This window comes from Monopterus albus, unplaced genomic scaffold (genome assembly GCF_001952655.1).
Source record: "Monopterus albus unplaced genomic scaffold, M_albus_1.0 scaffold146.1, whole genome shotgun sequence".
Classification (NCBI taxonomy): domain Eukaryota; kingdom Metazoa; phylum Chordata; class Actinopteri; order Synbranchiformes; family Synbranchidae; genus Monopterus; species Monopterus albus.
In genome coordinates this window covers 114,839-142,823 of record NW_018128026.1, presented here as the reverse complement: position 1 = coordinate 142,823, position 27,985 = coordinate 114,839, and the positions used below count along the sequence as shown (strand labels likewise).

Below are 27,985 nucleotides of genomic sequence, written 5' to 3'. Positions count from 1 at the left end.
TCTGTGCAATGGCTTTGATGAGATGGCTGAGTAAGATGAGGCTACAGTGAAACAGGTTCACTACATTCGCTGTAAATATTTATTGTGTATTTTTTAATAAAAAAACATACATTTTCCATGGAACATAATATATAAGACAGAAGCCTTTTATTTTTTATTTTATTTGTATCACTTTTATTTGTTTGATTAGTGAGGCCAAGTGAACAAGTTTCCACATTCATGAATCTCTTATTGTAGCAGTGAAAGAAAGTGTGCAATCTTTATACTGACCACAAGGGGGTGCCATCATATCAGAATATAAAAATATTCTGTCTGTTCACATTTAACAGCAGAATGTCAGCAGACTGAGATGGAGTTGCAGTATATCATATCATCATTCATTTACACGTACAGATGACCATTTCTGTTCACATTTTGTTTCTCATTTCTTCTACTAGACTCTGCATACACACAGAAACTATACTGTACTTGACTCACACATCGAATTGTCCTTCAAAAAAATACTATGTGAAAAACAGGGGAACTCATTAAGATGTCGACTGTGTATTATTGAATTCTGAGACAGTGAGAGACAACGAAAAAGGCCGTATACAAATACTGGATACTCTCAGAGATGTATGTAAATACATGGCATACTTTGTTTTATCTCCCTGGCATACAGTACACCCTCACACTTGACTCATCCAAAGTATTTCCAGCAACATTGAATGTGCCCTCTTGGAGGCAGTACTGAAATAGTAGTTCTTTTCCAAGTACTTGAGCAGGAGTGATGTAATGAGGATTTCTCCGTTGCTGGTTTTCACATTCAATAACTTAATGCTGGCTATAGTGATGGGAGTGATACAAGATAGGCTGTTTAATGGCTCCAAAGTAAATAAATACATAATTAAATAAGACTTAAGAAATAACTGAAAGGAACCTAAAAAAGTTGTGCAAACATATCAATTAAAGTGCCATAGAACCTGTAACCATAACACCTTAAAACCTCTTCATAACCGAAACTGCTGTAGTAAAAAATTAGATAAAATTTTATATTTGCCACTGAGTGCTCTTTAAATTTCAGTATGTTTTATTAATAGCAGGATTTGGTCCCAGATCATAAAATATTTTCATCACTTTTAAAGCATTCTTACCTGTAAATCTTAAACATTTCAAGTCTGGTATGTTATGGTCATATGTATGAAATTCATTAAAGGCAGGCAGTAACCTTTCAGTTTCAGACTGTCAGATGAACCAGTATCATTGCTGTTACTTAACAATCTACAAATGTATATTTTATATATATTTATTATATTTATGTTTGTTGGAATATTTTGTGTGCAGAGTACCTACTTCTGTTAACAATCACAGTGAAAGCCAGTCAGATAAAAGCTGCTTTCCAAAACTTCATGGCCACAGAAAGTCACAACTTGGTACGCTGTGGTATTTTACACATGGTCTGTATTTCAGCCAGCAGCTTCAACAAGATAAAAGGGAGGTCATTAGATGGAACAGACATAATGGTCGGCTATTTCAAGACCTTTAAATAGGGTTGATCACTGATGCTCAGAATCCAAACCTCAAAAAGGTCAGCGATGGCCCATTTTCTAAAAACCAACATGTCAGTGCCCCTTCACATGCACACACACACACGCACACACACACACCAGTTAACATCAGGGAGATCTCAAGCTGTTCTATTAATAGCAGGACTTGGATTTCAATCTGGAGCTTTGCTGTAAAGCTCACTGCTGACCTGGCACCATTTAGGTCGCTGAAGTGCCCAGTGGAGTGTTTGGAAATGGGTGTCAGTCCTTTCCTCTTTAAACTTATTGTCTCTCAGGGACACTGTCAGTATTCAGCCAGCATTCTCCCTGTAATATGTGTTTGTTAGATGCTGTATGGATATGATCATGCATAACTGTAACCATCAGAGGTAATGACTGCACCTAATTAGTTTTTGAAAAGCTTTTTTGAAGTCTTCATTAAAGATGGTGTAGATGAGGGGGTTGATCAGTGAATTGAGGTAGCCCAACCATGTCAGAAAGTCAGCGAGCTCCATTGAAGTACTGCAAGAGCTGCAGGTGTTGACGATCACCTCCTTGACAAAAAATGGCAACCAACAGATGACAAAGGCCCCTATTATCAGCCCCAGTGTAGATGCTGCTTTGCGTTCCCGTGAGCCTGAGACCCGCGGCCCTTGGTAGAGCTGGCTCCGACGTGACTCGCTGCGTGACTCATGCCGCTGCGACCGGCACTGGAAAGCCTTTACTGACACACGAACCCGTTCACGTGGAGTTTCCTCAGTTGACGGTTCAGAGAAAGACTTTTCTGGTGGGCTTATGGTGTCTGGACTTCGAGGGCCCCCATCAATGTCACCATCTCCAGCAGGGTAGGATGAGGGGATCATGCTGCCATTGGTCATACATGAGTGATGGCTTGCTCGGCTGGCTTCCCTGCGCATATAGAGGGTTTGAGCGGCCCGGTAGATTTTATAGTAGAGGATGAGGATGAGCAGCAAGGGGATGTAAAAAGCTCCAAGAGTGGAGTACAAGGTGAAGGCCATGTGGTGGTGGATGATGATACACTGGTCTTCATGTTCTGCGTCCCCGCTGTAATGCCGCCACAGTAGAGGAGGAAGTGAGATGAAGATGGACAGCAGCCACACCACTGCCACCATCGCCCCAGCCCTGGCTCCTGTGCGTTTGCGCGAATACTCCACCGCGTCAGTAATGGCTCTATAACGGTCGACAGCGATTGCAGCTAGATGCAGGATGGAGCATGTGCAGCAGGTGATATCCACACTTATCCAGATAGTACACACCACCTGACCCATGACCCAGCTCTCTTTCTGGATGTAGATGATACTGAAAGGCATGACAAGAACAGCTACCAGCAGGTCAGTCACTGCTAACGAGCAGATGAGGTAATTGGCTGGGTGGTGCAACTTGCGGGTGACTGCGATAGCTGTGATCACCAGACAGTTGAAGAATGTAGTCAGGGTAGCCAGTATAGACAAGGTCAGCGTAAGCAGGATTTTACTGGGAAGGAGTTTAGTGGTCTCCAGCAAGTCATAACCACCGCTGCTTGTAGCAAACACCCCTTCAGTAGAATTCAGAAAATCCATTCTGCAAGCAGAATGTGGAGATAGATGTGCATTAGACATCAAATGAGTGTTTAAATTGCAATGAATTATATTATCTTGTATGGAAGAGGATTAGAGCCACTGTGCAATATTTATCTGAGTTCTGACTTGTTTTTCTCAGAATTCAGACTTTAAACTGAGAGTCAGGAATTCAGAGAAAAAAGTCAGAACTCAAATAAATTCTGCACAGTGGCTCTAATCCTCTTCTGGAATTTTTCAAATGCTCCTTGTTATTAGTTGTTGCTTAATATGCCCATGATTTGTAATGGAATGAAAACCATCAAATATTTGAAGTGCTTTACAATTCACTTACTGCACCTGTTCTGTTTTTCTTTTTTCCTCTCTCACTCATAGCGAATGATTTTGCTTTGTGCACTTCATGCATAAAACATGTCACAGTAGCTGAAAGGAAGGTGGTCAATCACACAAAACAGTGTGTTTTTAAAAACAATTGATGAAAAACTGTGCTCAAGGTCTTGAAACAGCACTGATTTGGCATTGCTTTAAAAATCTTTATTTCAGCTTGCCAACAAAACTTTGTAAACTCTAAAAATAAAAATAAAAAAAATCCAGAAATCCATTCCTACCTGTCTAGGCGCTAATGTGTTGCATTCAGTTGGTTCAGTGTGCAGCAGCCGGTCTGCTCTGATCTACCCTGCCTGCCAGCGCTGCCATCACATCACCCCTGTAAGTCATCAACACCTGAAAGAGAGAGAGGGGGGTCAGGAGAGAGAAACTGTGAGAAAGCGAAAGAGACGAACAGGGAGGGTCAGAAGATTGAAGAGGGAAAAGATTACTTAAAAGCAACAAAGTAAAGATACAGCCAAGGACAAATACACTTACACAACAGTAAAATCACTGCAGATGCGGTGGGTTTTTTTTAAAGCTAGTGTTTACATGCCTGTTTGCATGGATGGTGGATGTATGGATCAATCAAGTGTTCACCAGTGTGACATGACAATCTAAGGGTTGTTACATAGAGGCTTGTCAAATTTGATAAGATTAAACCTCTGTGGAATCTACACATAGGAAAAGTTCTTGGAATTACTTGGACGGACATACGCCAATTTAAAGTCTTAAGAACATGAAACATAAATATTTTGAATCTGTGACTTTAGCGTAAAAATATCACTGTTACACTGGAAATATCTGAATTATTGACTGAAAATTAGCAACAGTTACTATGATTAAATCAAAATGCATAGGTACGACTGCCGTTGCAGCTCTCCTTCATTTTCCGCACTGCTCTGTATCCTGAAGACATGAGTGGGAACTGTTGCTATAGAAACACAGGAAGCACAATAATTTTATTTATTGTGGAGATGGAGCAGAAACAACCAGACTCTGACTGTCAGGAATCTACTGAGATGGTTTGATAATGAAGCGGTAGGTCCGGGGGTAGGTGGGCAGATAAACCGGGTGGCAAGGCTACTTGACAACTGAATGAGATAAAAGATTTCAGTAACCCTCATACATCACATGTTAAAGTGCCTGGTAATATGACTTATCTTGAACACTTCCAAAGTTTGTCTGTACTGCTGAACTATTACCCTGCTCCAGGTAGCATTAGGTGCAAAATCTAGGTGAAACGTGGTACGTCCATCACTATTACAAAGTTGAGCACATTGAATTATAAGCTGGCGAACTGACCAAGAGCAGTGCAGAGGCATATGATGGGTATTGTTTCACTACCTCATTCAAGGTGTGGGCACTGGCTCTCCCTCTGCCAGACTGACTCACTTGGGTCATCTCTGCTTAGTGTTGTACTGCATAAAAGAGATCATGTTTCCAATGTTTATAACGTGCTGACACAGGGAACCTTTTGCATTATTTAACTTTTATTTATCTAACTACAAATTATGTAATGTCTCTGCTGTACACAACTATCTGTAGTAGATACAACTCTTGTTTGCCTTTCCCAGCTCACTGTTGTCAGTGCCAGACGTGGTGTTGGAAACGTTCATGTTGAAAACACATTAATTAAAATGACTGTGTTGTACCCCTTTAGCAAAGGTTTTGAAATTGATTTTCAGACTTCCTAAAGTGGAGTCTCACTAAACACTTTAATAAAGTTGGATCTTTGCTGTGAGGAGTCGGGTTTACTTCATTATGCTTCATTGGCTAAAACAATTAATTTAAAACACAAATGGTTTGAGCTTATCCAGAGTAAACTGCTTAGCTGCTGAGAGGAGAATTTGTTTCAATCTAGTTTGTAAATACAGTAAAATTCCCTTGAGGCAATCCTATATTTCTTTCCATTTACCTTAGATACATGATAATTACTGCTGCCTGTGTTTGTACACAAATGTATATTCCGATATAGAGTATGGGAATAATGTGGTTTCTATCAGCATGTTTCTATGTATGCATGTAGGTCTGTGTAAATGTGGTATGTGCAGTATGTGCTAACAGTGTCAGCCTGTCATTATATGCAACCGAGAAACCAGATGCTTTTTCTTGGAATGTTCTACAAACTGCTCAAGGTCATCTGAAGATAAGCTCCACCGAGCTACTTTATTCAGAACAACCCAGCGCCACTGCATGAATTCTGTGAACAGGGAAAACAGAGTCATTCGCTGACTGATAGCCAGCATTGTTTTCAAAATTTCAATAGTCAGCTGAGGTGCAATACTCAAATCCTGGGGTAACATGCATGGTTAATATGCACATATGTAAATTCTGTACTTGATTATTCAGATACTGGATTCTGTCTATTTTTGAGTACTTGGAATTCATTTATCAGGATGTGTGTGCAGTGCTTGTTCTCATGGTGTTATGCTGTCTGTTCTCTATTGCTGCTTGAGGTACTGAAATTTGTTTATCAAGATATGTGTGTGGTGTTTGTTTCTCATGGTGTTATGTTGTTTGCTCTCCATTGCTGCTGAAACACTGAAATTTCTCCATTGAGGGATCAATAAAGTACCTACCTACCTACCTTATCATGTGCTGATAAGAACCAGCACATGATTCAGCTCAGTAACTGTTAATGGGCTCCTTTTAGCATATTTATTCAGCATTTAATTTGCTATATAAACTTCCAAAATCAAAAATTGGAGATGCAGGTAGCTGTAATATCAAACTGCAGCAATATTGTATGATGATGCTTCTGCCATCTGCAAGCAACAGTTTGTGCAGAAAACATTACAATATTTAAATATTTCTTTTCAAAGATGGAGAAATAGACACCAGATTAATCTATTCTCAGCTCACTCACACCTCAAATATGTATGTAAACCTGAACCCACAAACAAACTAGTACATATATGTGTAAACACAAATATAAAAATACAAACTTTACTCTAATTTCCAAAAGGTTTTCAAAACCTTGATATTCATTCCCTTTTTTCTCCCCTTAGAAGAACAGGTAGACTGCATCTGTCACATGGAGTACAAGCTCTGAAATGCAAACAGCCGCAGCCAAGTGTTGCTGTGAAGGAGGAGAGTTGTGAAAAAGCTGATTGTGTGACTGACAGCTCTGGGAAGATGCAAAATAAATGACTAACTTTAGCACCACGAGAGGGCATAGCAATTCTTATTTGCTCTGCAGTTTATCTGTCTATTTTTACCTGCTGTAAATTGATGGTGAAGGTAAACAACAAAGTTTGACAGAAAACAACATGCTGCAAAGGTGAATACAGTTTTTTTTTGTTTTTTTTTGTGGAAACAAATGTCAAGTAAAGATTACATTTAGTTTTCTGGGGCAGAAAATCAGCCTCCACTAAAACACATTAGTGATAAAGTAACATAATAAATAGTCTTTTCAGGGAGCTCTATTGCCATGGGATGATATGAATAAATAAGAGCTCTGTATTGCTTGTACCAAACATTTTCCAAATATTTTTTAATCACATTATGACCAATGAGAGTACTTTATGTGGATTAGAGACCATCAAGAAAACGTAGCTCCATATCAACGATGAATAAAAAGCAAAGTGATTTGGATGATAATGACAAGGACTAAAAAAAATGCTTTATGTTCTAAATGCTAATGTGTGTCTAATTTCTTAATGACTCATACACGCTGCCCTCCATTTCACAAAAGGGTAATACATTCCCTTTCCTCTGAGCGCCCTAAACTACTCTCATGTCCACTTTGCGGCAGTTACTCATTGACCTGTGTCCTTGTTTCAAGATTGACTGCGTGACTTCATGCGTGTCACAGCTGGGGCTTCACTGCACAGGCGAATGCACACCATGCCACCGCCAGCTCTCTCTACCTGCTTCATGCAGATAGACGTATTAGCTGCTCCTGTGAGATGCCTCCTGAGGACTGGATGTGATGAAACTAGCTTAAGCACTCACCGGGTGCAAATTGGATAGAGGCGGTGCATCTGTTTTGGTTTATTTATTCTATAGGTTCAACTAAAAGTATGTTGTGCTAAGTACATACATGTAGTATAGATGTAGGTGATAATAGGTGACACAGAGAGAGCATCTGACTCAGAAAACAATGGGTTTATGCGAAAATGAAGAATGTTAAATATTTTACCTCAGTCAGTTAACTTTAATTGACAGAGTGTAGTGCATGTACACCAAGTGCAGTCTGGCTCTTTGCTCTCTCTGTTGTCAGAATGTGACAAAGCAACTTTACAGAAAAAGTCAATGCTCATAAGTGGAGACACTTATTGTTTGGTTCATGGCACATGATTTTCACCAGTGTATGTTGAGCACAGGTCAGAATCACAAAGCAGACTTGAACTGAACTGAATTGAACTGTATTGCGGCGTTTTGACACAGTGGTTAGCGCTTTCGCTAACCTAAAGAAGGTTCTGGGTTCGAGTCCCGGCCAACCGGTCACCTTTCTGTGCTGTTTGCATGTTCTCCCTGTGCCTGTGTGGTTTCTCCCCGAGTACTCTATCTTCCTCCCACAGTCCAAAGACATGCAGCTTAGGTTGATTGTTGACTCTAAATTGCCTGTAGGAGTGAGTGTGAGTGTGTGTGGTCTGGTGTCAGCACCGTGATCGACTGGTGACCTCTCCAGGGTGGACCCCGCCTCTCGCCTAATGTCAGCTGGGATTGGCTCCAGCCCCCTTGTGACCCCCTTCAGGATAAGCGGTACAGATAATTGATGGATGAATTGAACTGAAGCAATTTAAGAAAAGATACTGCTGTGATCACAAAAATGAGACGGACATGAGGTCACAGTGACCTTGACCTCTGGCCTTTGACCACCATGTACGGATGAACGGATAACCCAGAAACATAATGCCAGCCACGGCTGGTGTGGAGGCACACAGAATGGTGGCAGAAGTCAGCCTGTCTTGATACAAATCATGGAATGAATCAGTTACTGTTTCAGAAGCTGAGATTAGCTTTGGCCCAGTTGTGCAGCAGTAACACATGAAGGCCAGAAAGCTGCAAATTATAAAACTTAAAAAAAAGAGCTACTGTTCAACATGGCTTCTAAAAGTAAGGCAAATGAATGGGATAAACGTCCTCAGTGAGTCCTGAGTACACCAGTCTCATTATAACTATAAGTTAGTGATCCCTTTACAGTGTAACATTCCTAACACACCTTGTGATTTTACCGACAACCACATGTAGTGTAGCAGTTACAGCAGTTACATAAAATACCTGAAACACTGCTTAGACATTCATTCAAGCCTTTGTCTAGTGAGCAGTGAATCAGAGAAGTTCTCCACCTCAAACACATCGACACAGGTTCAATAAAGCAGTCTGTTCTGAGTTTGAAATTAATGGGTAATTGTCTGTCATCAGCACTTTCATTTTACGTTGCACGTCGCCATTCCTTTTCAAATGACTGGGTCCCTTTGAAGACAACATGATAGCATTACTGACTGATTTGCAGGTTTTACATGAAAGTGCTGCAACAAAGCGCATTGTCATTAAACAGGTTTATCTGCAATTAACCTTCATTAAAGCTCCTATAGCCCTGTGTATCAATAGGCTTTAAAACCAAGGAACTGCAAAACAACCACACAGGCCTCTCTGCGTTTGCCATTATGGGTAGGCACTGGACACAAATGGCTGTAGGAAAAATTACTTTTCCTATCTAAATCCCTGAACATGCTCACAACACAAATGGCCAGTACCACCAGGGCTCTCTGTCCTTAAGTCACTCAGTTAACCAGTAAAACAGGGAAACAATAGCACATCTTAGTATGTACTACATTAGTCACACACAGCCCCTTAGAAAGTCAAGGCAGTGTTATTTTTAATATCCCAAAATCACCAATAATAAACTTAAACCCCTTAGAACTAAAACAGTATTGCTTTGATTGTCTTCTCTAAAACTTTCCCTTTAATAGTATTTTAAAACGTTTGTTTAGTTTTTTTTTTTTTTGTTATTGATTGAGCTGAAAAAATAGTAAAAAAAAAATCAGCAACTACAAATTGTGTAGCTAGGCCAAATGTAGAAGAACTCATCCCGTCTACCATGCGTAGTGTTGCCTTCATCACATAATGCAGTATGAAGCGTATATCTTATTCCATTTACCTTTTAAAAAACATGATGATCTCTGTTAAGATGCACAACCCACTGTTCCCAAGTGGTAGATGTGCATCTTCCCACAGAAAACATACAGTATACACAGACTTATCACAAATTAAGGAAACAAATACAGATGTTAAATATGTCAAATTAGGGCATAGTGGGCTTTTAAAGTGGAAAACAATGGTTTTAATGAATTTATATTGTAACTCTCCAGGAAATTAGATCAGACAAGAGCTGAAGAAAATATCAGCAACAAAACATTAAATGAGCAAAATATTTGCCTCTCTCATCACATGGCCCCTTAACACTGAGAAACATCAACACAAACAACAAATTTCATAATTGTTAGTAAACATTTTACTCATTTTAAAAGGGCTCATGTGCTATGTAAAAATAAACAGTTTTCAAACACACATACACACAATTAGCCTAACTGCTGACATAATTAGCCACGTGAATTTAAATGCACATCATGCAGTGTTCTTCAAACCAGCATGAGCTAATATCCTCTGCCAATGTTCCCTTATTTCCACAAGAGTTACCCTGCAGCAACTGCACCTTTGAATTAGTGAACAGGTGGAGACACTGATGCAAATGGATAAACTGATGACAGGTCCATGTGTAACAACACCGTTTATACAGAAATGCAATTTTGAGAGTCATTTACTGGTTTGTGCACTTTCATTCCAAAGCTGTGATCTTGTTTTCTTTTATATCATCAAGCAAATATCAGCACAATGAAAAAGACAATTTAGGTATTTCTTGAACTGAAAAGGTTCAGTGGTCGCCTCTGATGGTCCAAATGTCCTTGAAATGTCATCAAGAGAAAAGCCCTAAAAATAGTCCCCGAACACAACAGAACCGTCATGTCTGGTCAAAAGTATGGGTCATGTGTTACAGCATTAGACTTTGCTTGGACACTGACCCATCTTTCAGTTTTTTCTGTTTGCAGTTGCTTGGTTCACTTCAGGTTATACTTGCAGAAGTCAGAGTCCCGTTCTGCAAGAAAGTGTTTGGACAGCTGTTGAAAAATGTACTGATTCAGGATAGAAACTGGGCAATAAAGCAAAGAATGTGTAGCTTCTCGACCCACTTTCTGTAAATAGGTTTTCTAGGTGGGTCTATTGTGTGTGACGGAAGGGGTATGGAGAAGGTGATGTGAGGTAATAGCCACTCTGTAGCATATATAAGTAGCATGTTGATAGACAAGATGAAACCTTGGTAAGGTAAATGAAATGACTGACTTTCTTTTTGAAATACTGCTGACTCAAACTGCATGCTCTCCACAGTTAGAAACAGATGAACGATTAGAACCTGCAAGGTGAGACGAAAGGCTCTGAGTGCAGCAGCAAGCAGCTTTAGAACAGAAATATGCTGAAGAATGACTTTACCGTAGCTGCAGGGATTGAATAAATCACAAGTTATCAATTGAATTACACTATGAGGTGTTGAGACTTCTGGCTTTGAAAGCTAATTTTTCAGCAGGTATCTGAAACAAATTCTTGGTCCATTAGCCTTTGCTCAACTCACAACTGACTGTGCCTAAATAGCAGATAATATGCACTGAAAATATTTGATGAAAAGGCACTGTCAAACAGGGGCATGCTTATTTATTACACACCACATTTCATACATAATGTACAGATTTGTTTAATGTAAATTCAGAGTTAGCAACAATTTACTAAATGGAATTTCATTTTGCAGTCCAATGTTCTTTAAATATCCTTTGGTTTGGTCATTTGTTAAACCAAAGTAATTAAGGAATTCATAATATGAATTTATAGAGCAGCCTATTTTGTTTTGTTTGTAGTTTTATGATAACTATGCATCTGAAATGCCAGAGAAGTACCTGACACATTGTTGGATTATCACTGTGTGACCCCCAGCTCTCAACTGCTTTAGTGTCTGGAGACTGGGGCCACCTTCAAATGGAAAAGAAACAAAGGAGATAAAGGAGATATGCAAAGCTTGGTATATTTAATCTCCCTGTCATTTAACGAGTTCACTGTTGTTTATGTATCAACTTTGGACTTATCAGACAGTGTGTTAGGAACAGTTGCTTCTGGGTTTCTGCACTCAGAACCACATTTGTTGACAATGATTACAACAAGATAATACAATGTACACTCTGTCATAATCTGAAACTAACTATAGATGCCTCTAAAAAGACTGTGGTAGTGAGATTAAAGGGTTCAAACTGTAAATAAGACAGAGGAACTCAGTAAGTGGATTCGTTCTGTTTAGAAGTTACATTTCCTAATTGTTGAATGATGCCAGGGGTCCATGTAATGCTTATCAGTTTTCATTATTTAACCTGATCCAGCCTCACTCCTGACTAACTATAAGGAATACTCTGCAAGTTTGAGCTTAGGGGCTCCCCTATGCCCCTGTTGGTATAGTTTTGTTTGGTATATTGCTCAGACAGTTACCACAGTAATGAGAAAATGCCAATTGTGCCCTCTTTCTATGTTGCAGAGCAAATTTCTTTTATAGGAATATTCACCAGTACAAAACATGAATCTCCTCCTTGTGTTTTAGTCTCATTCGTGTCCAACAGGACGGTGAGTGAAGGGAATGTTCTTATGTCATGTTCAGTGATGCATTTTGGTTCATTTGGATTTTTTTCTCAGTGTGAAATCTGAACCAAGGGGAAAACCGGCCAAGTTTACAAACTTATCCATTTATTCAGACAAGTGCAAACAACTGCAGGTTTGGAATCACTCTTAATTTTCCAAATTTATAAACTGAGGACAGAGATGGAGATAAAGACAATGCTAGACAAAGTTATGGTGGCAAGAAATCAATACTTTAATAAATGCTTTGCTAGCAGGGATACAGATAGATGGAGTAAAGCAGGCAAAGGTAACCATAGTGAAAGGCAGTGATTGACTCAGGAGCATGAGACTAAACAGAAATGCTCAGAGTATACAAGGACACTGGCACGTGAGCATAAGGCTTTGCAGGTAAATAAAAACACAGGAAAAATATACCAACAGAATAGAGACAAACAATAGGCCAAAACAGAAAGGGAGACAGGGGAACTAGAGCCAACACAAATAACGCACCTACAGAATATACAACAAAATGCACAGGCCAACAAGGAGCAGACAAAATAACCAGACACAAGGAGCAAGTAAAGTACAGGCAGGGTGGCACTAGCAGGCAACAATAAACAGGCCACTAACCAGACAACGAGGAAACAAGCATTCATAAGAATGAGTGTTCAACAATAAACAAGACAAGCACAGCAACGTCCGTCAGAGTAAACAGACTTCAGTGAGGGAACAGTGGGATGATTTTCAGTCAATAACCTTGTAACAAGTGAACAACGATGACTGGCTTAAGTACTGCCTGACTGAATGCACATAATGCTCCGCAGGTGAGTGAATGTAGAGTCAATAACCTTGTAACAAGTGAACAAGGATGACTGGCTTAAGTACTGGCTGACTGAATGCACATAATGCACCGCAGGTGAGTGAATGTAAAGAGCTGGCCTGGGCAGGTAAATCTGGAGCTGAGACAGAGCAGGGTAGAAAAGCAGAAGAATACCAAAATAAAGGTTTGTGACAGGAAGTGTCAAGAATCATGACACTTAGGGGACCATTTACTAACCCCGTTGCAAATCAACGTCAGGCGTGCAAAATATTGTGGCACTGCACTTTTTCAATTTAGTGGCATATTTACCAACACTGATGGTGTAAATGAGCACGGCCACAGCAGTGTTCATTTGAATACAACCTCCACTTGGAATCTGTTGAGCACATGTGGACCGAGACGAAGCGTAGAGGTCTGTGTTTACAGCAGCCGAACATTAATATGGTTGAAGGAATCAACAAACACATTTCAGAACTTCATCATGTAGTCTCCTGCCAGTCAAATCATCTTTTATTTTGTTCAGTAAGTGAAACATGGTTTAGCCTCCAAACGTCTGTCCCATTCTCCTCTGGTGAGCGATGTGATTTACAAACACCTTGTTCAGTGCTCAAGAGGATCTTCAAGGGACAGTTAGGGCAGAAATACACCAAGCTGACATAAAAGAACTAGCAGCGATGTAGGCCGACTGTTGCGTCGCCTCACGCTGACTTTGTTTAGAACAGCTGGGTCGAAAAAGTAACACTTGAACACATTGCACAAACTACAGCCGACAGCTGACTAGCACGTACTTTCATTGCCTGCGTGAGAGAAGGCAATGTGGAAGAAGAAAGGAAAAACCAAATGGAGAAACCATACTAAATGTATGAAGTCATGGATACTACAGCAACAGGCTCAAGGGGCTTTCTCCAACTATTGATTCAGTAAGCTGAGCAGCCAGTCTGAGTGGTCTCTCTCATCAATGAAGTCTACTGACAAGCCCAACAGGGTTCAACTAGCGCCAGTGGTGTGGGATACACTGGTAAGATGAGGGCAACAGACACTCAATGACAAGCCTGACAGTGGTCAACGGCCGGCCGTAGGCTTGCTGTATCACAGGCCTTACACATGCAGGGAGCAAGATGACCACAACAGCCAGATATGCAAGGACCATCACAGGAGATGGAGGCTAATATATTAATATTATAGTGATCTGGTGAAGCCTGCTGGCCAATCAGGCATGTGCTGACTCAGCTGCTTAGATCCCACTCCCTTCTTCAACCCAGCACTTGGCAAGGTAAGAACTACAATAAATAATTTCAATACAGGAATAAAACAACATAATTCCCTAATCTATCGCTATAACTCAACTCAAACCAAAGCTTTATTATTTCCCCAAATCCCTGGCCAATAATAGTTTTATATATCCCAAAACAGCAAAAGGTTTAAATCAGCCTGTCTAAAAAAAGATATTCTATAAACTAGATTGGCTGTAGTTCATGTTCAGAGAGAAGAACAGCATTTATTCAGTGCTGTGTATTGTAAAAAGTGTTTTGCCATTACAAACTGACCAGAACAACATTTAGAGGATTTTCTATCAAGCCAATGGATTGCCAGGGTGTACTGTATCAGCATGATTACTTTCCATCATAGATACAGACACTAATAAAAATTGTGCTAAAAGCTTGTTGAATAAATGTATAGGAGATAAGCTCTGGTCTTGTGTGTGCTGTATTAATACACAAACACACTCCAACATACAAACTGCATACAATTCACAGTTCCAGCAAGATTCACAAACACACTGTCAAATGCAAATACTGATGCAACATTATCCTGCCTGCATCTTCAGCCCTCCCACACATACAAAGTTAACAGCTTTGGAAGTAGCTGGAATGAGTCGTTGAGGTCACTGCAAATTCTCATGAGATGAGTAATGGATAAGTGAGGCACAATCAAATATGTTTTTTGCAAATAACTCTTACACATGTGAATCTATTGAGGCATCAGGCACATGACTGCTACAACATCAGATCAAGTGCTCCTCATTTATCAAGCATTCAGGATTTATTCAACAGTTTTGCCCTCAATGGTCTATGAGGAACTCACACATAACTTGTGTCACCAGCTGGACTTGCTGCAGTGTGTGTGTGCCTCTGAGTCCTGTCTGGATCCTCAATTCACCAAGCAATACCCGAACAAATTAGCTTTGATCCTCGACTTCCTCCACACATTCAAAAAAACACGTGTTCAGGGTTTTGTGTCTGCGGCAAGAAGCACCATTTCTCCAAAAAGCAGCACAAACAAAAGTAATCAAAGTCACATACAGGAGGTAATATCAGCCTTTTCATCTTTTTTTTTTGACCTTCAGGATAATATTTGAGAGAGAAAAATGAATAGAAGGCAGTTTTGTCTTTGAGTAAAAAGCAAAGCAAAGGGCTGCAATTTCAGCTATCAGCCTTCACAGATGTCAACCACAGTATGTGATAATGGAAGAGGTTTTCAGTTGAATCCTTGGTGGATTCTATTCTAATGACTAGTTTACATAAAGGCACATGCTTTATGCAGGCCGAGTGATTGACGGTGCTCCTAATTCTATCTGACAAATCTTTTTAAAACAACGTAGTAACTCAGCTTTAATGATGATGTTGGTCAGTCACAATATGGATTCTTTTTATAATGAAGCCTTAAGTAATTAGCATAACAGAAAATGATTCCTCACTGAATGTATGTTGCAAATTTAACGACATGGGTCCTGAGTTACTGTAACTAAAAATTATTTGCAATGCAAAAGGATGTGCAAAGCAGAGTTTACTGTAGCAGACATAGGTTGGTTTGTTCTGGCAGGATAAATGGTTTCACCCTTATTGTTACTGTACTTGTTGATAAGATTTCATTGACTTACACAGTTGTAGTAGGCGTGGTTTAAATGGAAACATGACATAAAAGCTCTGGGAACTGGTCTAGACTGTTTACTTTGGAAAGAATGTAAATGTCCCACCCTGACCTTCAGGGCTCCAGAGAACTCACTTTGGTGGGATGTGTCTATGGTGCAGAACAACTAGTCACATCTTTTTAATGCAAGATCCCGTACAGGATAAGTATATAGTTGAAGTATGGACCAATCTGATGGCTATACGGTGACTTCGACAGTATTCAAACCCTTTCATGTTACACTTTTTTATGTAGTACACTTCATTTGAAATGGGTAAATTTCCATTTTTGCCCATCAACCTACACTCGGTCATGACAAAGGGAAAACATGCATTTGAAAATTTGTGCTACTTTATTAAAACTGAAATTAAAAAAGCAAATAACTTAATCCTATTCCCTCCATTCTACCCAGAAGATGAACTTTGATTTGTAAACCCACTGAGGCTGATTAGCAAAATTGAAAATGCAGAATGTTGTTCATTCCATCACTCTTTTGTTTTGTGAAATGCAATGGACAATGCAGCCTCTAGACACAGGCACCTCTCTTGGCCCTTAAGGCGTTTACTCTTGTTCCATTAGGAGTCGATTTCCAATAAGAGGCCATGGGGAGAGGCCATCTCTCAGACATGGGCCAGTCTATTAGATGTGCCCAGTTGATGGGTGGTCTCTTCAGGTCTACTTCAGCCCCTACGGGTTAGTCAGAGTTGGCTACGTTTTTGCCTTTACAAAGTCTGTAACTGTATAATCCCAGAGCAGCAGTTTCTGCTAACAAACCAAGAGCAAGCAAATAGCTGTTCTCTCTACCTGTCTCAAGAGTGAGTGTGCACAGTCTCTCTCTCTCCTAGACACACAAACAAACACACAAGTATCTCTATGGCAGTGCTGGCATGCTGTCTTGGTTTTGAGGAGCCCTAAAATGTCTTCAAAGAACCATGAAAAACAATGAGTGCTGTTTAGTATTTGCATACTTTTGGCAACAAATGTCATAAAAACCTTTAATTTGAATTTTCATCTGTCATGGATTGGTGACAATTAATTAAACATTGATTTCTGAAGGCTATGGGCTTTTTAACAAGGCATTTATGCAGTTGGTTTCATCATAAGCAGTGCTCACAGACGTATAAGGGAAACAGGGAGTTAAAAAGACCAGCTTTCATCAACTGACATGAATTGGCAAGATACAGTATATCTATACAGGCTCTCACCCCTGTGACATGTCAAAGTAAAGCTGTACATCAGTCTGGACACAGACACCAAGAGGAAACTCAGTTCAAAGCTGTTTCTTTACAGTAACATAAGACTATATTTTTTTTAAAGTTTTTTTACTTCACTCTCATTAATTTAATTTATGTGGTTGGACCATAAAAACAGGGCATTCATCAAACCGCACTGTCCTGATGAAATTATGCTGAAGTAAAGACAGCTCTGTCACAGGAAAGGACAGACTGAAATTTAAGAGTGAACACTAATCAACAAACACTCCCATCCAGTCAAAGAACATAAGGTTCTCCACTTGAAGGTGGCAGCATTATTTCATATTATCGATAGTGCGAATACTTTACAGCCGTGTCAGTTAAGCCAGGGCTATAAAATATAAACACTGGGCCTTATTAAAATTATTGATCTGCTTAGGTTGTCCATGTACCAGCCATATAAAAAAATAACATTACAACCCTTTTAACATTTAAACAAACACTCATTTCAGATCAATAAACTTTCGGTTCCCCATTGCAATCGATCAGAATGTAAACAAAACAAATTCGACTGAGCGCTAAGCACAGGGGGGGAACACTGGTCAAATATCAATGTAAGCAAACACATCTTCTCCACTTTCATATGGGCTGATCTACACTACCGTCACTGACGTGCACTAATGTGAGTTGGCTATCGCAGGATGTAGTTCACCACCCAAACTTAATTAAATATTCATAGCACAATGCCACAACACCCAGTTAACAGTGATTACCTGGGTGTTGTGGTCATTCAGTAGAGACCTATGTTGTAAGGAGGCTTTTATCTTTTCTCACCTGACCTACCACAGTGCACTCTGGGAGAATTAGTGGAGAGCTTTTATGTGTAAAGTAAAGTGTAAAGTACCTATCTACCTACCGTATCCTTTTTTTTTTGTTGCACTCTTGATATTTTGTTTTCCATTTGCTGTATGCTCTTTTCATTTTCCTCATGACTGTCATAATTCTTCTCTTTGCTTTTATTTATTTTTTTATTGCTCCGTCTGAACTGTATGTGTTTCATTGTAAAGCACCCTTGTTAAGGAATATGTAAGTCAAGACTTTTCTTATTTTTAAAGCTTTAAAGCTACTGAAGTTCTAAGCCACTCTTTTTGAATGAAGACGGTGAATTGGGTGCATTTATCATAATACAGCCAACAGTTACTGATACATGCATCCTGTTTCCAAATGTCCTGAAAATAAATAATGGATTGGTATTGGCACCAGTACTGACATCTCCACTTAAGTTAAGAAGGCATGCGGCTACAGTCGCATGTTAAACATAAAGGAATGTTGCTTAATTGTTCCACTTAATGTGAAATATTAGTTTTAATTTTACAAGAAACAAAAACACCTCAGTTGAACATCAGTCGAAAAGAAGTGGGACCAGCGCGTCCTTATGGCAAAGCCCGCTGACAACAGTGCTACAGGATGATCTACATTAACTGCTTGTAGCTTCATGGCCTCATACCATCACCAGTCTGTCCTTGGTTTGACTCTGCCACTCATCAATGGGCTCCATTATTTTTTCTTTCCAAGATAACTTCCCTGCTGTAATTAAGTACCATGACTAAATGTGCCTCCTGGCCAAGAAAAGCACAGTGAAGAGACCGTTTTCAATATCTGAAGTCATTAAATGAAAAGGTTTTTAGTCCTGTCCTGCACTACAAAGAAATTGCTGGCTTTATTGCACATACATAAAAAAAACTTATTTAACTGTTGGAGTCCATGCAAGGACCATGGTGTCCTGGGAATTACATCCATATTTACATCCACTATCAGTGTTCATTGCCAGTGCAGGAGCTGGTGTGTTCTTAATGTAGTGTTTGTCATGATGTGTTTAACTTTCATGCAGGAGACCAGACTAGAACTGAAATGAACACTCATGTTTCTATTGACTGTAACCACAACCTTTCTCTACCATCTGTCTAGTGTTTGTCATGTGTCTGCAGTTGCCGACTGAATTTTTAAAATGTTGCCATTGAACTTAATCTGCAGAATCCCTCACTACTGACATTCTTGTCCAACATGGAAGGATGCATACAGTATGTGCAGCCTTGGGGACGCACGCAAAAAAGCTTGCAGGTATCTCACCTATTTGATCTCCTCACTATCCCTCACTGTCTCTTTAGTGCAACGGCAATTCTACACAGATCCTGCAACACACGCTCCCCCCCACATACAACGCTCCCCCTATTTCATACTATCTCTGCCACACACACACACACACACACACACACACATAATGTCCTTCTTAATCATACACTTCCTGTCTTCTGTTGTTGTATCCAATAAAGAGTGTTCCATCGTTAACCGACCTGATTGCTGCCATAGATAAACGTCACAGTATTGATACAACATGCTAAAGTCTATGGGATTATTCAGCCATGACTTTTTCATATTATATGCATAAAAGTAGTTCTGCTCGGCACTAAGGTGGAGACAAAGCTCTCTGTCTGTATAAATGTACAGACAACATTGATGAGACGCTGATATTTTCGGAACCACTTAACAGCACATTTCAGTCCATAGCTGCCAATTAAAGCTGATATACACACATCACGTAACGCGCCTGTGTAGGAACTACTTCTCAATTTCGAACCATGAATTCAGAAACTGCGACTCAAGGAATTAATAAATGTATAACCTGTAGAAACTGCACATACCCGGCTTCCGTTGCAGAGATTACTGGACAGAAGAAACCAGGCAGTGACAGAAGAATATTACATTCCCTTTTGGATGTCCATTCACGGCACAGCGACGTTCACGCCGGCACTCGTTTACTGTGTCGACGGATGAGGGGACGCGCAAAAGGGGAGCGCGCTTCTTGGCCATAGAGCTCAGAGAGGTGCGTCTGTAAGGAGGAGGTGTGAAGACAAGGAAAGAGTAATAACAGCCCTCCAGTAACCAAGTCTAATATGGAGACAGTCACTTTTTTCCAGGTGTCAGTTGTCAGGCTATAAATCTTCATCAGACAGACGGTGGTATGTAGTGTCTGTGGTTCACTGTGACCTTACTCTAAATCCATATTATTCATGAGGCTTGATTTTGGAACCCAAATGATGGAAAATGGCTAAAGGAAGATAGAAGACATTTTCAGAAACTGTCATGCTTTTTTGATTTCTAATTTAAGCTCATACATATTTTTCATACACCTACTGACAGTATGAAGTTGATAAGTCAAATAGCCTATAAAATGTGCCTATAATGGGCTATGTCAGCCTGGTTGTTATGACTGGTCTTTCAGGTTTATCCTGAAGCACTTTATAAGGCAAATATTTTCACACAGTGTTTCAGTGGACAGAAGAATTAAATAGCTGAAACCTTGAAAAGTCCACTAATGCTAACAAGATTTACTGGCAAAGCCCTGAATGCCTCAATTAAATGTCCCCACATGATTGACATTTTATGCGATTTTACAGCAAGAGTAATGTTAGAAATATGCACCTTGCTCACATTAGCAATTTAGTTCACAGTAACACATTTAACTATTTTACCGAGAAAGTGTGAAATCCCAGCAGCGTTCATGTAGAGGCAATTACATGCTCATTAAAGAGTTGAAATGTATGAATCCACCAGAAAGTCCTTTAATGTACAGCATAACAAGACGGTTGATGTAATTTTGGTATATTAGGGGTTTGGATGATGGTCATAATTAGGGACTTGAAAAGCACTGGTTATAAAATGATTCGTGATCTGGAGTTGGAGGTGTTGTGTTTTCTATCAATCTCTCAACTCACCTCCCTCTGAGAACTGCAGCTCTCTGCTGTTTATTTAGCTGGGTGTTATGTAAATGTGTAGTCACTTTGTTTCCTGTTAAAAAAATACAATGATTGATGTTTAAATTCCCTGGAATAACTGTTAGGCTGTATAGGCTGTAGATTGTTTTTGTAGTGTGCTGTGGAGACAAAATGTGGACAGTCGTGGTGTGTGGGCTGATGTGCACTGAGGACTGACAAGAGAGAAGCCAAAATTATTCTGACAGGCAATAATCGATTCATAGTGAGCTTGATACGTGGATGGTGAACATCCATTTATCCTTGATGAAATCAGATTGTTGTTTTTTTCTAAGATTCTTTGAAGCATGTGGACCTGAAAAAGGAAATGTGGAATTTTCTCATCTTGGGAGACATTGCACTGATTAATATCATTAAAATAATGTCTAGAGGCTGAAAAAGCAAATAAACAATTTATTAAGCTGGACATTTTCTCCAGTATACTTATTTGTCTTGGCTACAAAGATAAAGCAGTGTGATGGCTGCTGCCTACAACAACACTTCAGTGAAGCTCAAGTCCATATCAGTCCCTGGGAACAAAACGCCTGCTGCTATATGACACATAACCCCAATGTAGTCAAGTATTGACAGGGTAAAAGATTATACCGGGATATGGAGCGACTCTTCGACAAATGTTAAATTTCCTTAGAGATAAGTCTGAATATGAAACTGCAGTGTGTGAGTGGCTCGGTGAGGGCTTGGGTTATAAATTCAAAACAAACATGCCAGACGTTAGAGAACAGTCTAATTTTACATTGACAATGACTGTCTCTGAAAACAAGTGCCAGCAGCTCCTCTAGTATTCCAGTAGTGCACCAGTTTCCAACAAACCAAAAACAAAGATGGGAGTCTTCCTTCCTGAGAGACATGTGCTACAGTTGCTCTTAGGCCCCTTGTCTAGTAGCTGTACAGTGGGTGGGAAGAGCTTCTATGTTTCCTGGAAGAATTGTGCTTGAGTAACTTTGGGCAGTCACAACCAGGGAGTTTACCTTTTTTCTTTATGAAATGCTGAGAGTGAATTAAATCATTCTTGTAGCCTCAAAAAAAGAGAAACCTACAGTAAATGATCATGTGGGAAAATCTATGTGTAACATATTGCACCACTATGTGCATGCAAATAGTGTTTTGTAAACATTTATAATGCAGCATTATATGGTTTTGTAGTAAATGCTTACGCTCACTAATAGAACATGTTTATAACTCTGCAGCCTCAACTAGAGAATTAGAAAACTTAAACTTAAGCATATGGATCCTGTGGTTGAAGTGAATTGAAATTCTTTATGATTTACAGTCCCTGCAGGAAATAATTTCTCAAATATGTTTTGGGTTTTTTTTCTAAAATTCTTCTGAAATCTTATCTGGGAAGTTTTGGGAAGGCAGGTGCAGTTAAATAACTTCACCAGAATGAATGATGAAGAGAAGGTTATTGCAAACAGGTAGGGTGGTAAAAACAAGCCAGCAGCTTAAACGGTATGTAAGGCACAACCCAAAAACATGACAGGCAGAGAATAGGTGGGACTTGTCCATTTAAATAGTGGGAGATCTGATACAGTAACAGGGAATGGGTGTGGAGCTGGTGAGGAAGGCCAGGTGACTTGGAATGAAGGGAATGTTTGAGAGCATCTGTTGGCTGGATGCAAGAAGACAGAGGCAGGAAGGCTAAACTGATGGGATGGCACCGCAGACATTAGAGGAATATAGTGGCTCTATTGGACAAACCCCCATTATAATAATGAGGAAAGACTTGAATTTAAATACTTAAGGTTGGACAAAATGTAAATACAGGATGAGCCATGGTCATAATGATTTCCCAGTATATTATTTAGCAGACATTGTTAGATAATATTCACTGAAGATACTGAAATCTAAAATCACAGTTCAGTGTGTAGTCAAGCAGTTTATTTTAAATGCAATAATAGCTAACAAAATGAGCAAACACAGAGCGATGTAAACATACCAGCATGCGTCCGTACTTTCTCCTCTGGGGTCGTGAGCATGCAGCTGTCAAATGTTACCAATAAAATGCCTCATGAACTGACTGAGTGATCACTGACCTTCTTGTCACCTCTAAAACTGTAGTTCCCGCCCTCACTGCTGAGATAGCCATTACCTTGAATCTCCAGACTGCTTCTAATCATCATCATCATCATCATCATCTTTATTGTTTCATTGTTTTGAAATACTTAACATTTCATACCTCATACGAAGACTAAGGTTTCATTTGCACTCTGTTCCAAAATTCATAATTAGGATCCCATGGCAGGGGAATTACAGTCCACCTTGTTGTTGCTAATTAGCAGTTTTTTCCTTATCTCATCACTTTTGAAATTAACCAACAAAATTAATGAACTATAGACTATTGAATCATGCATGTGTGCTTATCACAAGCCTGCATGCTGCAGACTCTGCCATGCTTATTTACAAATAGATGTTGCAGGTTCAACATGATTCATCTGTGACTCATTAAAGTTCAATCATAAATTAGTGAAACACTTGGTCCAACACTTATCACTGACTTCAATCAATGTGATGTAATGTGATGAGTAGCCATGCTTTTCCTTCAGACAAGCATACACTGCAGTATGGTAGAAAGGAGTAGTTATTTGCTTTGAGAGACAACACTTCCATTTATTTGAAGTTTGCAACAGTAAAATAAAAACCCAGGATTTGCTTGTCTACTCCTACCACTGATCATCCCATTGTACTCGCTCCTCTATGTTGTCATGCGAGTTATGTAACAAGGTCAGCAGATTTACCACACAAACTCTGCAGGTATTCTGCAAGACTATAGAACTGAACTGTCTGCTTTTCATTTAACTAACAGAATGTCTAAACATCTAGAACAATAATGCGAGGTTCCGTCAGTATGGCTTGCTCACTGACAGTCTTATGTTTTATTCAGTGGTGCTTTTGTGGCCACAGAATGTGTTTGTCTTACTGCAGAGATTTGAAACAGTGAGGGACAAAACCAGAGGAATTGTCTGTTTGCACATGTTTTGGAGCTATTCAGGACGTTATGAACGTTTTGGGTGATTAAGCTGGAATTTTAAAATGAGTGACAGCAACCCCCCCCCCTAACTGTTTTGTACCTGAGAAAAAAAAAAAAAAAACGGTCTTATCTTTTTTAGTTTTGTTTCTTTTTAACCTTTATTTAACCAGGTAAAATCCCATCCTGTTTCTGAGGCAGAGCTCGCATCACAGTCTCAGGCAGGACAACCCGACATAAAAACACAAATATATGACAAGAGCTTCAGGCAACATGCACAAAGACTTGCAATAAGCTAAGAACAGAGCTGTTTATAAATATAGCTGTCAGTGTTAAAAAGCTGAATGTGATGAATAATTCACCCACACTGGTCTTGAATTCAGTCTGTAAAACCAAGTTCATTTATTTAAGTTTCCTGCAAACTCTACCAAGTTGCTAATACATATATATATACACACACACACATATATATATATATATGTACCAACGACTCAAAGGGCGGAGAGGGAAGACCAGCCAACTCTGGAGCAAGCACAGCTCACAATGATGGGTTATTGATTTTAAGTTTAAGAACAAATCTTTAATCCCCTGTTCAACCTATGGAGACATTGTGCTGGTGTTCATCTCTACAGTTAGTCCGACTTAGTTTCATCAGAGGGTTTTCAGTGTGTTCATTCATCAAGCCACAGCAAGATGCAATTTTCTTCCTTGAGTTGTCACAATATTGACAGTTTTTGTTTTAAAGAAAATAATTAATTAGTCTGTTAACAGTGGTGTGTAAGAAAAGTTGATTTCCACACCTTAGGAATCTCATTTGTAACTCGAGTAAGACTGAAACTATGTGTGAAAGGAAAAGCAATGAGCTCTGCGACAACCTTGTTGTTCGGATCGGCAGGTTTCCTTACGTCCAAACTCATTAGGCTTCATGCACCACGGTGAAGGAGGTTGGCTAAAATCAAAAACTTTCCTCAGCTGTTACATAGTCAGTGACATCTGACACATATATATTTAGAGAGCTGGTGCCAGAATCAAAAAAGACTGGAAGAGGCAACAAAATGTGAAACAATCCAACGCATTGAGTTTATTGAATGCTGTTGCTAAATCTTTAAAAAAATGCAGAGAGGAAGGTCACTAAGGTTTTTTGTGAGCAAATGAGGATTTTAATGATCTCCAGAACTTTCTGCACATACAGCAGCTTCTGTGTTTCTCAGTCTGGGTTTCAAATGATTGGTCCTTCAGAGAAATGCAAGATGGGCCCATGCTCATATTTCACACCTACTGATAATTTCTGATTGTTTTTTGTGCATCTAATGTCTATATTTTCAGACGGACTGAGGTGAATGTTTGAACTCAGGAGCTTGTTGCTGTGACTTTACAGTCAAAACCACTAGGTCACAATGTCAGCCTTCACACGCACGTTAACTTTAAGCAAAGCTGAGAAGACTGGGTGAGGATCCTCTGTAGTTTCCTGTCATCACTTTGATCAGAGTGTTGAAATCTCTGTCACTCCTCTGGCTTTGTGAGTAGCTGATGTACGGCTGGAGTCAGGGTAGATGCATAGTATCAGAGCAGTAGAAAATGCTTAAGTTGTGATGACACCCCTGCAGAGATGCCAGCCTCTCATGTGTCACAGCACAGCTCTGGCAGTTGGTTATGGCTCATTTGAAGCATCAGAGTGTACAACATGTGCATGCATGTGCCTTGTGTCAGATCTTATTTATACATTGATTTTAAAGAGCACAGCTCAAAGGACATTCATTCTCCTAAACAATTGTTTCAACTCACCCATTCTTTATGTGCATGCTCTTAGCCTCCTACAGTATGCCTTCGATGACTTGAAGTGTTGAAGTGCTATTCCTGTACAAGAGCAATAAATTAGAGGTTTCAGGATGAAGGAGCACTTGGCAGAAGAGCATTTAAATATAATTTTTCTGTTTTACTGAACTGTAGTCCATTATTTTCAAAACAAATCAGATATTTCACTACCCACACAAATGCATATCAAGAGCAACGCAAATAAATTGAACCAAATGTTCCATCCACAGCGTGAGAACAGTAGTGAAGGTAGACAACTCAGGTCACACTTGTATAATGTGAGAGTACTGTGTTAATCAGCTATTAGTCATTTAAAAGAGACAGATGGCGCAACTTTTTTTTTAATGTAATCAAATTCAACAGTGGATCTCTTGATTAATCCCATCTTCCTTAGCGTGTCTGTGGCAGCCTCGAGCACATTCAGTACTAATCAAGATCTCAGTTTAAAATAAAGAATCAAAATTACATAGTTCTGTTTCTTTAAAAAGGCTAAATACTTTCCTTGCAGCTGGACACTGCAGTTTTTATGAACAGGAATAGATTGTGCATTTGTTGGTGATTATTCTCAGCCATGGATTTACTCACACTTGATGCACTAGCGAGCATTCACAGCAGCGAGATGTTATACAGTATGTGGGACTAAATCAAAATCAACTACAGGAACGTTTCACCCAGTGCAACAGTGAGCCACACTGTTGCACGCTGATGTGTTTCTAACAACAGAGCGCTGCAGCACAAAACAATAACCTACTGTATCAGACTTTACCTATAGGTGATGTGTGTTAATGGGAACACTTCACTGGTCCGTCCAGCACAGCAACAGCAGCTTCAGACCTGCAGTTCTGGGATATGCTGTTTAGAGAATGTCCTCTTGAGAAAGTGACAGCTTGGGCTGTTTGCTGTGAACCACTTAAAAAGGACCTTTTTTATGTTCCAGTCCAAAGCAGGAGTTAGTGTGATGTTTTTGTAGCCCTGCAATAAGCCCTAAGTCGGAGTTTACTGTTTAACTGGCTTAGCGGAGCAGACGGCGTCATAATAATCTGATACAACCATTTTTCCTTCTTTCCACAGTAGTATTGTAGATGTTTCTAGAGAATCATGAATTATAAGAAAAGGATGCCCACTACGTTTTGATGTAAGCAGTGAACATGGGATATTCAGATTTATGTATTTTTATCTTCTAAAGATTCGTTTACATGGGTGGTTTGTATTCAAAACACACAACGTGGTGTCTGACAGCCACTCCACTTATTGTAGCTGCACTTTAATATATAGCTGAATCCATGTAATTTTATTAATATAGCTCAAGTAGATACACAAAAATCACATTTCACATTTTGCTGAATGAGAAATGGAACAAACTCCTTCAATAAATGTTAAATGAAAGTGTTTTTGGTTTGTTCACTGTGGTGTGTTCCCACAATGTGAGCTGGTGTTTTCAGGTACCGGTTCAGTAACTTGCCTTTTTGATCAGAGAAACTTGGACTTGGTGAAGAGTGTAACACAGACATTTGAGTTCATCCCTCTTAGGGACTTCACACATTGACTCATGTTTCCTGGAGACTTACACTGACCTTAATTAGAACCACTGACCCTAAACATTCAGGGATTTACATGGTGGGGACCAGCGTCTGCTCCGTATGTTGAAGGCAAGTCACCACAATGCATGTAAACAGTCCCTCTGAATGATTATTTACATTTTCAATAAAGCCAGATTCTTCATGCTGCTGCCTGGTGGGGGTGAAGCGAGGCAGATAAAATAATAATAATAAAAACAATAGATCTCGACTTTGCAAACAAAACTGTTGTTTGATCACTGGTAAACATCTGTGAGTGTAACTCGCAAGTGGGAAAGTATTGCAAGTTGTACTGTGTGCTTCAGGGTTTGTATCTCTGATGTGTAATGTTCACAAGAACAATGTTCTTGTCTGAGCGGTCTGCAGTCTCAGGAACGTCTTACACAACACCGCCAGCTCAAACTACAGATCCAAATATTAGCATCGAGCTGAATCACCAGCACTTTATCTTTGTTTCAACAAAAACTCAACATTAAGCTTCATAATGCAGGGTGATTGCATTTTGATTGAATTATACAGTGCAAGCGTTCATGTGTTCCACATTTTGTGCAGTACTGTAACTGGATGAAGAGATTTTATTTCATATGTCTGGGAGTCCTTATTTGTCCTCTTTTGCTCAGACTTGTAATTATAGTTTGCTGAGTACATGCATTTCAAATCGCAGACATAGAGAGCCAGGGTGTTCTTACATCTTAGACATATATAGTGGGCAATAAATTACCAATTAAATGTACTCACT

General features: G+C 39.6%; 1 protein-coding gene across 1 annotated transcript; it reads right to left on the bottom strand.

Annotated features, from left to right (window-relative positions):
- Positions 1-77: 77 nt before the first annotated feature.
- On the bottom strand, positions 78-19,932 carry htr1fa (5-hydroxytryptamine (serotonin) receptor 1Fa). Its single transcript, XM_020614466.1, has 3 exons — positions 19,759-19,932; positions 3,712-3,826; positions 78-3,107 (listed from the first exon to the last, which is right to left on the bottom strand). The coding sequence occupies exon 3, from the start codon at positions 3,104-3,106 to the stop codon at positions 1,910-1,912; it is 1,197 nt and encodes a 398-aa protein (XP_020470122.1). The 5' UTR covers position 3,107; positions 3,712-3,826; positions 19,759-19,932; the 3' UTR covers positions 78-1,909.
- Between the last annotated feature and the right edge of the window lie 8,053 nt (positions 19,933-27,985).

Coding starts and splice junctions, on each gene's coding strand:
- htr1fa (XM_020614466.1), bottom strand. CDS start 3,106: ATGGATTTTCTGAATTCTACTGAAGGGGTGTTTGCTACAAGCAGCGGT.